This window comes from Symphalangus syndactylus, chromosome 19 (assembly GCF_028878055.3).
Source record: "Symphalangus syndactylus isolate Jambi chromosome 19, NHGRI_mSymSyn1-v2.1_pri, whole genome shotgun sequence".
Classification (NCBI taxonomy): Eukaryota; Metazoa; Chordata; class Mammalia; order Primates; family Hylobatidae; genus Symphalangus; species Symphalangus syndactylus.
The window spans coordinates 45,957,413-45,971,752 of record NC_072434.2 but is presented as its reverse complement, the minus strand read 5'-3'; the positions used below and the strand labels follow the sequence as shown (position 1 = coordinate 45,971,752).

The following is a 14,340-nucleotide window of genomic DNA, read 5'->3' as shown; positions in this document are numbered from 1 at the left end:
TCTAAGAACAGATAATATACGCTTAACCAAAGTAAAATACCTATGAAGACATGATTAGCATCACTGTGAGCCTCAGTTATCTTTAAATAATAATCATATTCAAGTTATTAAAGTTACTTGTGTTAAGGTGGGATTTTTGAATTTCAAGAAATACAAAAAAAAAAGGAAAGGTAAAAATCTATATAATTACAATTCCAAGAGAAAAATCATTGTTTATATGTTGGTGCCTAACTGATACTTCCTTCAGTCTTAAGCCTGGTTTTTAAGTGGTGTTTCCCCACTTCACTGATATTCTTTCTTGCTTCTTCTTCTTGAAAGTTTTCCATTTGAAAATCAATAGAGTCATTATCTTCACTGTTACTAGTACTGCAGTTGCACCTTTCTCAATGATTAAACCAACAAAGAATTGTTTTTTTCTTGGGTTTGAACCAGAAGAATTCCATCCAGGCTCTGGCCTAGCTTTAACTTGATAATTTTCACTTGGGAAACCAAAGATATTTGTAAGAATCCACTGGCATAACTGAGACCAAATTCCTCTAATAAAGCCATGTATGTGTGTTTGTGTGTGTGTGTGTGTGTGTGTGTTGAATATCTGCCAAAAATGGTGTATTGTTATGATTTGTTGTTTGTTTTTAGTTTTTGTTTTTAAAGTGTCCCTATTTTTGAAGAAAAAATTTCTACAAGTTTTGTTTTCCCTTTATCTCAATCTTCCTTTGGTTTTCATGCAAACTGGGAAATTTTCACGCTGCCTAGATCGCCAAATTTAGAACTCACTTTTCTTTCTACAATATTAGATATATGTTGTCAAGAATGAAAGAAAAATAAATATATATATATCTGTGTGTGTGTGTAGGTATCTGTGTATGTCTATATATGCATGTGTATGTATGTATGTGTGTATGTATATATGTATGTACATATACATACACACATATATACTTACACACATACATACACACACATACATACACACAAATATATATATATATGATATATATATATCATATATATATATATGTATATAAACTGTTTAGCTGAACATATAAGCCATCTTGGTTTTTAAGGGCCTTAGTTACAACGATGAGATTATCATGGGAGCAAACTATAGAACTTTGAAAATTTTAAACTCAGTAATTTATCTAATCTGTGGTTTTGGGTAACAATCCCAGATCACAAAATTCATGAGTTTACTTCTCTGGAATCTGCTTAGTCCTTTTGATCTTCTATTAATATAAATTAAATGTCTATATTGAACTTGTTTATTACATATACTTTCTAAGAAGGAGCGGAGCACTTTGCAAAGAAGTCATATACAAACAGACTGGTAAAGCAGGAATTAAAAGAGAAAGTAAATATGATAAAGAGAAAATAGGAGCCCTGTCTATTCCCAAGTGAGAGGATAATTTTTATTAAGTGATACATTATGTAATGGACCAGTTCTCAACAGTGGCTTCATAAGGTACACACAGGCAGAGTTCATATGACAGGTTTTACAAAGACCATTGTTCAAAGTAGAAAAAGTACCACTGAAGCACTAATTCAATGAAGGCAATTATATGGGAAGATTAAAATGATGTAGTCTGCATACAAATAATCTATGTCAGGAGTGGGACAAAGGGGGAGATGGTCACAGACCTTATGTCCGTGGATGCTGGTCTGTGGAGGCATGGCCCAGTTCTTATATTTGTAAATTCTAGTGCAGTGGTAGTGTATTGGAAGAAAGAGGGGATGAACACATTATCTATTTCTTGTGCATTATTCACCCTTGCCAAAGCCCTGCTAGTCCATAGAATGCCCAGTCAATATTCACTGTTATTCAATGATAATGATTATTCTGGGTTATCTAGCGATCCTATGTGCACACATAAAAATCTAATTTCTCCACCTATTTGTCAAATTGGGTATTAGTTGTTTACATTGCAGTTCAAGTGGCCTTTATTTGTTATTGCAAAATTAGAGGTCCTGTGTCCAAGCCTCGTGCATCCCCATTTGATGTGTGTTGTTCTGAGATCTGCTATGCGCAGTGACATACCCTTGCTCCATGTGCTAAATATAAGAATGTTGAATGAACCCTCCATTACCAGCCTGATTTGTGTTTGTCGTTTGCTCACAAGACATAGAAAATCTTGGCAATATCTATTTGGGTGATGCCACATCTTTGCTCAAGTGCTTGTGGCCATGTGTCATGGTTGTACTAGGGGACAAAGAAAACTTTAAGATAATTAAAAGACAGTAGTGCTGATATCCAGTAAACTTGCAATGACGCGTGCTCATGGAGGCACAGATCACACGGATGATGAAAATCCACCATTAATCCTCAAATTCTATTTTTAAAATTTGATAAGAAAAGCCATTTTAGAAAACATTATTTTTAATAACTAGGAGCTGAATGAACTGATTTGGAGCTGACTTCCTCTATGTTTTATCAAGGGGATAGTTACAAAAAAATTGAGTCAGTGCTAAAATGCTAAAAGATTAGTTAATGACTTGGATGAGTACTCTTTGAATATGTTGTAACTAATTGGATATAATAGCAGCATGGAGGTAAAAATGTTTCCATTTAAAATACATATGTACATGGCAATATCTCCTGTAGATTTAGAGGATTCCATCATAATAAAGGTGCTGCTAATTCTTCAGTAATTGAATAAAATTTGAACAGTGCATCGTTAATATCCCTGTGCCTCAGTATCCTACAATCTTTTGTGAAATAAGTACATAGGCCCTTTTATGCAGTGTCACGGCAGCTAGATTTACCATTCCATTACACAAATGTGCCTCCTTAATAAACTGCTCTAATATGTCTTTCCAGTGCTGGATTTTGATAGCTCTTGCTAAATACAGATAAGAGTTAAATGTTCTTTGTTCCTTTGTTTTTATTCAAATGTTTTCCTTCTAAATTCATTTTCGAATTTATTACAGAAGAAAAGCAATGGGGCACCAAATGGATTTTATGCAGAAATTGATTGGGAAAGATATGTGAGTATCAGAAGAGTGTTTCTCTTTATTAAGTATTTTACAGCTTAAAAATGAGTTGAGGCATTCTTATAATAGGACTTAGAAATAAGCGAAATGTTCTCCATGTCATTAGGAATGCCTGGCATATTTAGGATAGGGCTAAGGGCAATACAGTCTGTCAGAACTGGGTTTAAGATCTTGTCCAAGCTTGTCTACCTTTATGGGGTTTTTTTGTGATTTATTTACTTATTTTAGCTGATCAGCTATGTTAATGTTAGTGTATTTTATGTGTGGCCCAAGATGATTCTTCTTCTTCCAATGTGGCCCAGGGAAGCCAAAAGATTGGACACCCCTGATCTAGCCCCTACACATATTAGCTGTGTGTGGCCTTGGAGTAGTTATTTGCTGGGTAGCAAAAAAGAAGTCAGTAGTTACCGCATGTCATTGTTGCGAAGATTCAAGGAGCTAATTATTTGTAAAACATTTCAGTAACCTGCCTAGCCTGTAGTATTTGTTCAAAGAATGCTTTTCTAATATTAAATCTGGGTGTTTCAGCCCTGGTTCTACTTCTTAGAAGCTTTGAGAATAGAGGCAAGTCAACGTGATTTTGGCAGGAAAGGCTTCAGGGAGGATGTGACCTCTGGGCAAAGGCCTAACATATACATAGAGGCTAACAGGCTGAACCTTTGGGGGAAGAGAATTGCAGGCAGAGGTAACAGCATTGATGAGGTCCCTGAAATGAGACAGTGCATGAAGCACGCAAATCACAAACGTTGGGAAGGAGAGAACATGTGGCTGAGAGGGGATCAATGGAAGATAATTACAAATGCGAGGCTAGAGAGAGGGGCAGGAGCCAGCCCTGCTGGGCCTTACTGGCTACACAGAGGTGCTTGACTTTTGTTCTAAATGCAGTGACAAGCCAGGGACGGGTTTTTAGCAGGTAAGTTACCTCAGTACACTTGTATTGAAAAAAAAAACAAACAAACAAAAAAAAAAACAAAACAAAACAACTCTGAGAACTGAAGAAGGAGGAAAAGAGGAAGAGCACAATAAATGCTCAAAAAAATGGTGAGTTTCAGACATAGAAAGAAAAATACTGTATGATCTTGCTTATATGCAGAATATAAAAAGAAGTCAAATATGGGAGGCTGAGGCAGGAGAATTGCTTGAACCCGGGAGGCAGAGGTTGCAGTGAGCTGAGATCGCACCACTGCACTCCAGCCTGAGTGACACAGAGACTTTGTCTCAAAAAAAAAAAAAAAGCAGTCAAATACATAGAAACAGTAGAAAAGTAGTCAGCAGGGATAGAAAGAGAAAGGAAATGGAAGAAGTAGGTCAAAGAGTACAAACTTGCAGTAAGGTGAGATGAAGTCTAGATATCTAATGTACTAAAAATTTGCTAAGAGTTTAAGTGCTCTTATACACACACACATAAAAAGGGCAACTATGGAAGGTAACAGAAATGTAAATTTAACCGTAGTGGTCATTTTACTATGTATATGCATATCAAAACATGTTGTACACCTTAAATATAGACAATAAAAATGATTTTTTTAATGGGGGCTTTTTCCATGGTATGTAGACCCTCTTCTCTCTCCATGGTTATGGCATTTTTATTGCTTTATTAACTCCCAAAACTAACTCTCCAACTCTGCCTTCTCTCACTGACAGACCTATAACCTCAACTGCAACAGGGCCATCTGCAAATACTTCATTTTCCTCCCCTCTAGGACATAGCGTATAGTCTGAGACACCCGGGGGCAAAACCTAGATCTGACATTTGCTGGGTGTGTTTCCTTGAGAAATGGCGTCTGATTTCTCTTATTTTCCCCCTGATAAATGGGATCATTCTTTTCACATATGCTTGTTACGTGGTTCAGTGAGGTAAAATATGAGTCACAATGCTTACCATATAATAAGAATCCAAATATGATCATTCTAATCCCCACAATGCAAACTGCCTTTTTATGTTTTCTGCTTCTTTCCAAAAAATGTTAGTTGTCTACTGTTAGAATTAGTTCAACTGGGAGTACCAGCACTCTCCCACAATTTGAGGGTAGAAATCTTGGATTCCTCTTTAACCTTCCCTCTGCTTTTTCTCCTATGACTGACGGATCTGTTACCAAGAACCAACAATCCATCCTTTCAAATATCCTTGATTCATCCCATCCCACCAATAACTCGATCCATATCCTTAGCACATCTTGCCTCAATCGATGCACATGTTTTAAATTAGTTTTTCTTTCTCCAGTCCTTCTGCCCCAAGGCTATCCCGGAACATACTTCCAGAACTCCTTAAGATTCTGCTTTCAGTATGCCGCACCCTAGCTGAGAAGCTGCAGTAGCTACCTCAAGTCCAAACTCTTCCCCTGGCCTGTTGGTCTCCATAGTCTCATCTCCCCATCTCCCGCTGTGCAGCTTCTTCTCTAGCCATGTCATCTTTGCTGTTGCCCTCTGTTTCCCCATCTGAGTCACCCAGTGTCCACTCCCATCCTGGTGTCTCTGAACAGGCTCTTCCTTACCACCTAGAAGGAGCTCCTACTCTACCCTCTCCTGTCTGTCCTGAAAGACCCATAAAGACCTCCCTGATTCTTTTAAACCTCACTAATTTCCTTTTCTTTGAACCCTGTCTGACACAGGTGTTTTGTGTTTTGTATTTTCTTTTTAATTTTTACCTACCGAAACACACTTCATTTTCCCTGAGGACAAATAATCTGCATTTCTTATCACCCATGTTGCTTAGCACAGTCCTTGGCTTACAGGAAATGCATGTTAAATTCTGTTTGAATGCTTTCTTTCATTGATAGTTGATTCCTCCTCATTTATTCTCCCAGTAGGAGGACTCTCCAAGTATCCTTGAGTAAATATCTAAACATATTGCTCAGAATTCACTTCCAAAAGTTAAAAGCTTCATCTCCTAAAAGAAAAGACTTTTCTATATCCTTAAATAGAAGACTCTAGAAAAAAAAATAATTTCTTGATCACTGTTAGGGTAATAATTACTTCATGTGCACTTGTGTTTTATAGAACTCACCTGAGCTGGATGAAGAAGGCTACAGTATCAGACCCGAGGAACCCGGTTATATCCTTTCTTTATTTTTTATTTTAATTTTCATTCACTCTCAGGAAACAGTAGGATAAATTCAGGTTTTACAAAAGTAATGAAATAACCTAATCTTCACAAGTTCTGTTATCCCTAATATTAGAGATGAATAAACAGCACTGAGAACACCCTGAGCTCTAGCAAGCAGGCATTTTGCCTTAATCTATTCATAGAAAAGAGAGAGGAGAAAGAGAAAAACGTGCTAAAAAAACAACTGTGGAAATGGTGGGTACCGGGCTGTCTGCTAATCCCTGATACGACTGTCATCTATAGTGACTAGAAAATAGCTCTTACTGTCCTCTCCCTACAGTCCATCTCTGGGCAAAGCATGTCACACTGATGCATTTAAAACTCATCGACGATCATTCATAAAGCAGCCTTCCTCTCTCTGTAGATGAGTAAGCTCACATGTGCTTGTCTGTGTGTGCTGAGTATGACACAACAAACGGTCAACTGCAGCAAAAATGTAGGATATTAGAACCATTGATCATGTTCTGAGGAAAAGTGAATAAGTTCTAACCCTTTCCTCCTTTACTTTTGTATGTTTTGCTTTGATTTTCTGCTATCTAAGGATACTTTTGCTGTCTCTATATGCAATTGCTCTTGTCTTGGGGTCATTGCCTCCCAGTAGAAGAAAGAGTTATGTATCTTTAACTGTGTTCTACCTACCAAAGGAAAGCACTTTTATTCTTCGAGTGAATCAGAAGAAGAAGAAGAATCACATAAGAAATTTAATATCAAGATTAAACCATTGCAATCTAAAGACATTCTTAAGAATGCTGCAACTGTAGATGAATTGAAGGCATCAATAGGCAACATCGCACTTTCCCCATCACCAGTGGTGAGTGTTGTGTGTGTGTGTGTGTGTGTGTGTGTGTGTTAAGCTTTAGTGAGACTGAACAGAGCTATGTTCTGCTTATATGCATTAAGTCCATCAGAAACTCCTTAAATTGAAGCCTGCATATGGTCACCATATCATGAATTCTATAAATCTTAAGAAGCTCATTCTAGCTTGAGAAAATTGTACTTATTTTATATTGCAGTCCTTGTGCTTTTCAAAAAGGTGAAAAATATATGGAATCACATTTTCTTTTGACTTACTTTCCTGCAAGCATTTTAAAAAGAAAAAATAAATAAAAAGATTATCCAGACTTATCTCTCATGCAGACTTAGCAACTAGAAACAACATGAAGTTCACAGATTTGCTAACAGTGATTTTTAAAAACACATCTTAGTTTCCTTTTCTATGATACACCACATGAAAATACATGGAAGGAAACTGGTTATTTTTTGTATTGCTATGCTCTAAAGCCAAAAACTAATCAAAATCATAGTCTAAATCGAATTTAAAACTCATATCCTTCATTCTATTGTATTATCAAATTGACTTAAATAATCTCAACTTAGGCCGGGCGCGGTGGCTCACGCTTGTAATCCCAGCACTTTGGGAGGCCGAGGCGGGCGGATCACGAGGTCAGGAGATCGAGACCATGGTGAAACCCTGTCTCTACTAAAAATACAAAAACTTAGCCGGGCGTGATGGCGGGCGCCTGTAGTCCCAGCTACTCGGAGAGGCTGAGGCAGGAGAATGGCGTGAACCCGGGAGGCGGAGCTTGCAGTGAGCCGAGATTGCGCCACTGCACTCCAGCCTGGGCGACAGAGCGAGACTCTGTCTCAAAAAAAATAATAATAATAATAATAATCTCAACTTTAAGGTACCTCAGATATGAGTACTGTCCTATTTATATTGTTCAAGTAGGTATTTTCCTATAGACAAGCTAAGACTTGGGGTAAAAAAAAAAAAAAAGAGGTATTTTTGCACAATTTGTGCTTTCATTCCCCAATTCCCAGCTATTAAATTTCTTTAATTGCTGAATTCTGGGTTCCAACATTTACAGTCTTTTCTCTGTTTGATAAATGCCACCATTGTTTTCTAAAAATGGTTGTGAGGAACAGATGAAGGCTCTCAAACTGGCAGCTAATATGTTCTTGACATCTTCTTTAGAGAGATGTGATCTCCGTACAGCATTCCCCCGAACAGAGCAGTTAATAAATGCTGAACCATTTTCGAGATGCTTCAGGAAACATCTCAACTAACCTTTCTAAATGAATTGTAATCATCCATCTTTTGAGAATAAACTTTTGCCTCCCTGGGATGAAAAATGTCTATAATGATGCTTTCTTTAGTGTTTAATGCGTATAGTGGACTTGATCGCTACTGTTGGTGACAACCAAAAAGATTGCTAAGAGTAACTAACCACAGTAAATAATATTTAAGGTAATTTTTAATCATATACTCCCCTGCTACATTAAGATGTCTTCTTGAAAAGGGAAGAATGAAATGTATTAGTTTTCTTTTCCTTCTACAATGGAAGGTGCAGATTTTAAAGTTACATATTGGCCTGTAGTTCTAGTAATGGTGGTATTTTAAAAGCACACTCTTTCACTTTTCAGTGGCATCTTTCAAATTATTTTTCACTTACTGAATAACATTTTTTACTAAAAATCTCTTTAAATATCTAAAACCAATTTATAGCCACGTCTGTGCAGTTTATTTTATTCACTCCTCTGAGTTTGTTCTCTGTGTAATAAACTGGCCCTTTGGAAGCTACCTGGGGTAAGTAAAAGAAGGCAAGTTCAGAGGATTAAGTGAACACATTTATGTGAAAGCAAATGTACTGGGCACAGTCCCAGAAACATAGTGGATGTTCGCTGGAATATAGCTGAATCCAGGAAGGAAGAGATTCCCTCTGTTGAATAGAATATGTATGCCTAAATTATCTGGTAGCTATTCCTCCAACCAGATACATTGCTAAGGATGCAGCAAAAAGTGGTGGTTTACTGTGAGCTCTTCTCAACATCTATTTTTAAGGAAATATATTGACATGATGTGGTTAAGATTCTGATGAAAAAATGTTGAGGGAAGCAGAGTGAAAACTAGATGGAGACACCCAGAAAGAGTGACCTCGGAGTTACTCTGTTTCTGCAAACCAACACCACCACAGACCAAGGGACCCTCAGCTCCCGTTCCTAGCACCCACACCCCCAGTTTGTTCCCTGTAATGTGAGAACCTGGATCTCCTATTTCTGCGATTCCTAAATATTTATAATTTTTCATAGTTGGTGTGGAAGGGTGAGCTGTTATTACTTTAGGAAAAGGTGAGCATGTTTCTGGATGTACATGAGTTTAAAGAGAGGTTATAACTGAAAACATATTCTTGGCTTTAGAATCCTTGCCCTCTCCTTCATAACCCATGTGTAAATATAGATAAATATAGATATAGATAGTTTTGTTGTTGTTGTTGTTATTGTTGTTTCGACAGAGTCTTGCTCTGTTGCTCAGGCTGGAGTGCAATGGTACGATCTCGGCTGACTGCAACCTCCACCTCACGGGTTCAAGCGATTCTCTTGCCTCAGCCTCCCAAGTAGCTGGGATTACAGGCACGTGCCACCACGCCTGGCTACTTTTTGTATTTTCAGTAGAGACGGTGTTTTACCACATTGACCAGGCTGGTCTCGAACTCCTGACCTCAAGTGATCCGTCCACCTCAGCCTCCCAAAGTGCTAGGATTACAGGCGTGAGCCACCGCGCCCAGCCATGTACATATATTTTATAAATGACATATGCAGCACTTCCTCTCTAGAACCAGATAAGTAGAAATAACCTAAAATCCAGCTGGTGCCATGACAAAAATGACAATGATTTTGGACTTTCATGTTTCCAGCCAAAAGAGCAGACAATTATACATCTATACTTTCTTCGGGTACTAAAAAAGAAATAGGATCTACACAGTTAATGATATATCAGAATGTTTTATTTAAGCTATGGTTTTTATACTACAAAAGCATCAATCATTACATTAATAGAAATGAGGAAATTTCAAATAATAAGTTATTCATAACAATGGTTTACGTTGGACTTCTGATTTATGTTTCTTTTGAAGTTTTTAAGATAAAGTCGTGCCTCACTTATTCTTTTCATTTATTTGTTAATATGTATCCATGAACTATAACCAATTTAATCTCTTTTATCATGAGTTGGTTTTATTTTACTTGAATAGTTCTGCTATATATATTGGGCGGTCGAATTAATGAATGAAATGCAGTGGGAGGAATGAATGAATCATATAATTATGTGTATATACAATATAAACTTATCTGAAATTTACTTCTCAAGACAAAGTGTCAGCAGCAAGATAAATCAAGATTTTAATTGCTGTCAACAATTCTACAGTATAGTTAGACAAATAAACAAAATTTTAGTCCAGATTTTGCCTTAGCCCTTGATTTTTATATAGAATTAAAATATAATGTGGGCCAAGATAAGGCAGAGCACCAAAAAGGCAGAAGGCTAATGCAAGAGTTAACTCACAGGTAAAGGATAATAATTCTTACTCTTATCATGTTCCAGTCTGCTGATAAGATACCATGCTTATAGGGCAAAGAATGAACATCACCCAGGGTTGAGATGCTGATTTGGCATCTGCGTAAGTTAGAATATTTGTTAAGCTGTTTTAACAGAGACCAAAATAATAATGGCTTAAACAATATAGGTGGCTTCTTTCTCTCCCAAGTAAAAGTCAAAGCTGGCAGACAGTGCACAGGTAGAAGAGTCTTACTCCAGTGGTCATTCAGAAACCCAGGAATTTTCTGCATTATTGCTTCCCCTTTCCTAGAGTAGCACTGCTGCCTTACCACTGCAAGTACTTCCATGTACCAGCCTTGGGATGGAGGAAAGAAGAAATAAAAAGCAAGTGGTTTTCTTTAAGTGTTTAACTCAGAAGTTGCATGCATCACTACCACCCAGATCCCACTACCACAATTTAATCACATGGACACATTCGCTGCAAGGGAGTCTGGAAAATGTAGTGTTTTGCTAGATAAACATGTAGCCAGCTAACATTCGGGATTTTATTACTAAAAGACAAAAGAAAAAATGGCTATTGGTGGACCTTGACAGTTTCTGCCACCGGGTCCTGAATTATATTTTATCTGCATCTTAAGGTTAGAATTAAGTAATCTCAGATTATTTCAGAGAGTTCATTAGGAAATGGGATTTCTTCCCATATATGTTTAAAAATATTCCCAGTACCTATTGAATCCAGAATGTTCTAAAATAATTTTCTAATCACTAATTTATAAATGCTAGTGATACTGTGCTGCTTGTTAGCTAACAGCAGGGTGAACAGAGACACTCCAGTGTCCCTCTGCTTATTCAGGTTCACTGTTTTTTGAGGCAGGCTGTTCCACTGTTGAAAGAAAAGTCTTCCTTTTATTAAACCAAATGTGTAATTTTGTCCTTGATTGTAGTTGTACTCTTTAAGGGATGAACAAAGGGTAAAGCCCCTTCTTTTACCAGTGAGTTTTCCATGAAGCAGAATGACTCTAACTCCAAGTTTAGTGTGCGGGATGTTTATTAAGGAGTGACCTTGGACTTAATACCTGTGGTGTGGGGTGGGCAGAGGGAGAAGTTGAGCTGTTTTACACAACCAACAACAGCCTGAGCTGATCCCAGGGAAACTCAGGAACTAGTAGGAGTCTTCAGAGTTAGTGTGAGTTTGGCTGAGTTGAATAACCTTGATACTGCTCAACCCATCAGTGCTCTGATGTGGACCACACTAGGAAGGGGCATGCCCTTGGGTTAGGTAGCTCTCTGCAGTTGAGGCAGATCCTGAGGTGCTGACAATTGAAGGCTGCAAATAGCCCTCCAGGCAGCTGTTGCAAGGAACCCATCTGAAGAAGATTCTGCATGGCGCATTTTGGTGTCCATCCCAAATTCTCTGTTCTTGACATAAGGCCTAGTATATCATTGCCATTCCATTAATGCTTACAAGTGAGTGAGTGAGTGAGTGAGTGAACAAATACATGAATGGGACCAGGCCAAGGACAGAGAACCATGGCATGCCACCACCCTCCAGTTTTACAACTATCCACTGATAACACCCTTCAGCCTCCTTTGTTCACCACACAATGATTCTCCTAACTGTCCCCTAATCCTGGGCACATATTTTCATTCATTTTTTTCCAAAACAACACTGCATTTGAGAGACCTGGGGTGTCTATGGCATTGCCTGGATCTATCAGGCCACAAACCCTATCAGAGAGAGTGATACGTTCAGTTTGCCCTGTTTCTTTGCGCTGGCACCGAGGGTTATCACCTTCTTTTCCAAGTGCTCTCTGGCTATCTGTTTAAATATTTTGTTCTAGAATTTTGGGTTAATCACAAGCCAGTGTGTAGTAACAGAAAGCACATATCACATGGATTCAGACTGTCCTGGGCCCCAGCCCAGGTTGACCACTTTCTACCTGTGTAACCTTAGACAAGCCCCATAACTGTTCCGATCCTCCATTTCTGCCACTGTAAAGGAAGGATGATAAGAATCCTTAAAGACTTTTTGTGCAGAAGATCCTAATAACAGTACATGACGTGTAATTGGTACTCTGCAATTGTTCATTTCTTCATTACTTAACCTAGATTCTTTTAAAAAAAACCACTTCTCTTTTTTCAGGGGTCATGCTCTGCTTCCCCACGTTCAGCCTTCTGACCTAACAGCATACTGTGTTTTCATGTCCTGGGTTAAAATCTATCTACATCTCGAGGCTAGAATTCCGTTAAAGCAGCTTGGAATTCTCTTGCCTGTCTCAGACTTTAATTCTGAGCCAAATCTGATCCGCCTTTTAGAGGAACTACTTTTAAGTTAGTTTTCTCCATCTTGGACAATTGTGGTTGATTTCTCTTTAAACACAAATAGAAACTTTGTACATACCCACTGAAGGAACTGAGGTACAGTGGGAAAAGTGCCAGCTCTGACCTCAGCCTCTTGCTAGCAGTACTGCTTAGGTAAGGTACTTAAACCTCAGTGACAGTCTCAGTTTCTTTCTGTCTGAAATGGGACAAACAAACAGCTACCTTACAGGGTGGTTGTTGGCATGGTCATCTCTGCTAGTGCAGTGTAAAGACCACTCTCCCTAAAGGAGGAGATAGAGACAGATGCAACATGAACAGTTCTGTGGTTTGCTTGCCTTTACACCACACTCCCTACATTTGGGGTAGAAGCAAACCTCCATTATATCATACAAGAAATGGCTTTGTTCTTAAAGAGTAAAATAATTTTTGAAGGAGGCTAAATAAAATAATCACTGCAGGAATGAATTATAAGGAAATATGACTTCACACACACACACGCACACACACACACACAAAAACCAAAGTCAGAATTCAACATACAATTGAATTGAATTGAATACAATTCCCTTTAAGATAATTTGAGGGAAATAGAAATGACACTTATTCCAATGATGTCCCAATTACTCAAACAAGAGGGTTCTACCTCCTTTTAGTTGATGACCTTTGGTACGCTGCAAACCCAGTGCCTTGGTTTCTTCATCTATTAATGGGGTGACTCTCATACCTACTTCATTGGGCTATTTTGAGGGTTGAATGATTTAATGTATGTAAAGTACTCCTAATAGAAGCTACATGTAAAGATTGTCTCATTGCTATAGAGCCTAGGGCACATTTTAAAGAATATCATTAATAGTGATAAATAACTCAAATTTCCAAAAGTAATTTAGAGCCAAGACCAGTAATTAATTACCCTAAGCATCAAACTGGGAAAATGTGTTTTTTGTGATGCCTTTTGAAGATAATTCCAGAAGGAAGCATCTCTAAATTGTTTTGAGTATTATCAACATCCCCTGAATACATATGGTACTTCTTCGGGAGACTTACTGAAGGCTAACATTCACAATGGCACACTTCATTGTGCCTCATGGATAATTGACTTTGTTTCTAATTCCCCCTTCAAATCATTTCACCAAATATAAGTTGAGCACCCTCCATGTAGCAGGAACTGAGAGCTAATACCAGAAATACTGAATAGACTGAGAAAACCACATCTAGCAGCAACCAGAAGCTGAAATTTGTCTTGTGGTTCAAACCCTTGCCTGTCTTCACTTCAGTCTCCTGATTGGTTTTCTGCAGCCCACATTCTCTCTGGCCTCCATTTCCAGGTCTCCTGGCTTGCTCACCCTTCCTAGGGTCTCAGATACGGACATCTCCATTCCTTCCAAATCCCACACGGAGCACTGTCTGACACATCTGCACCATGTGCTGTGCTCACCAGGTAACTTAAAACCTGTGGCTCCCATGGCTTTTGTGGAAGTGAGAAGACAAATGCTATGGTTTAATCTTTGATGTGATCTTTTCCTTTTATAATGTGCTCCCATGGATTCCTTTATTTTTGTTTTTCAGAGAGCCAATAATCCCTTCTGGCTTA

The 14,340-nt window shown here is 38.2% G+C and overlaps 1 protein-coding gene across 12 annotated transcripts in view; it reads left to right on the top strand.

The window, feature by feature from the left end:
* SGIP1 (SH3GL interacting endocytic adaptor 1) overlaps window positions 1–14,340 on the top strand; it is a 219,164-nt gene that overhangs the window by 104,059 nt on the left and 100,765 nt on the right. For all 12 annotated transcript variants that reach the window (XM_055233548.2, XM_055233552.2, XM_063613306.1 and 9 more), the window contains 3 exons: window positions 2,923–2,979; window positions 5,986–6,040; window positions 6,727–6,902. In XM_055233548.2, coding sequence (XP_055089523.1) covers window positions 2,923–2,979; window positions 5,986–6,040; window positions 6,727–6,902 — 288 coding nt within the window. The remainder of the gene's footprint in view (window positions 1–2,922; window positions 2,980–5,985; window positions 6,041–6,726; window positions 6,903–14,340) is intronic.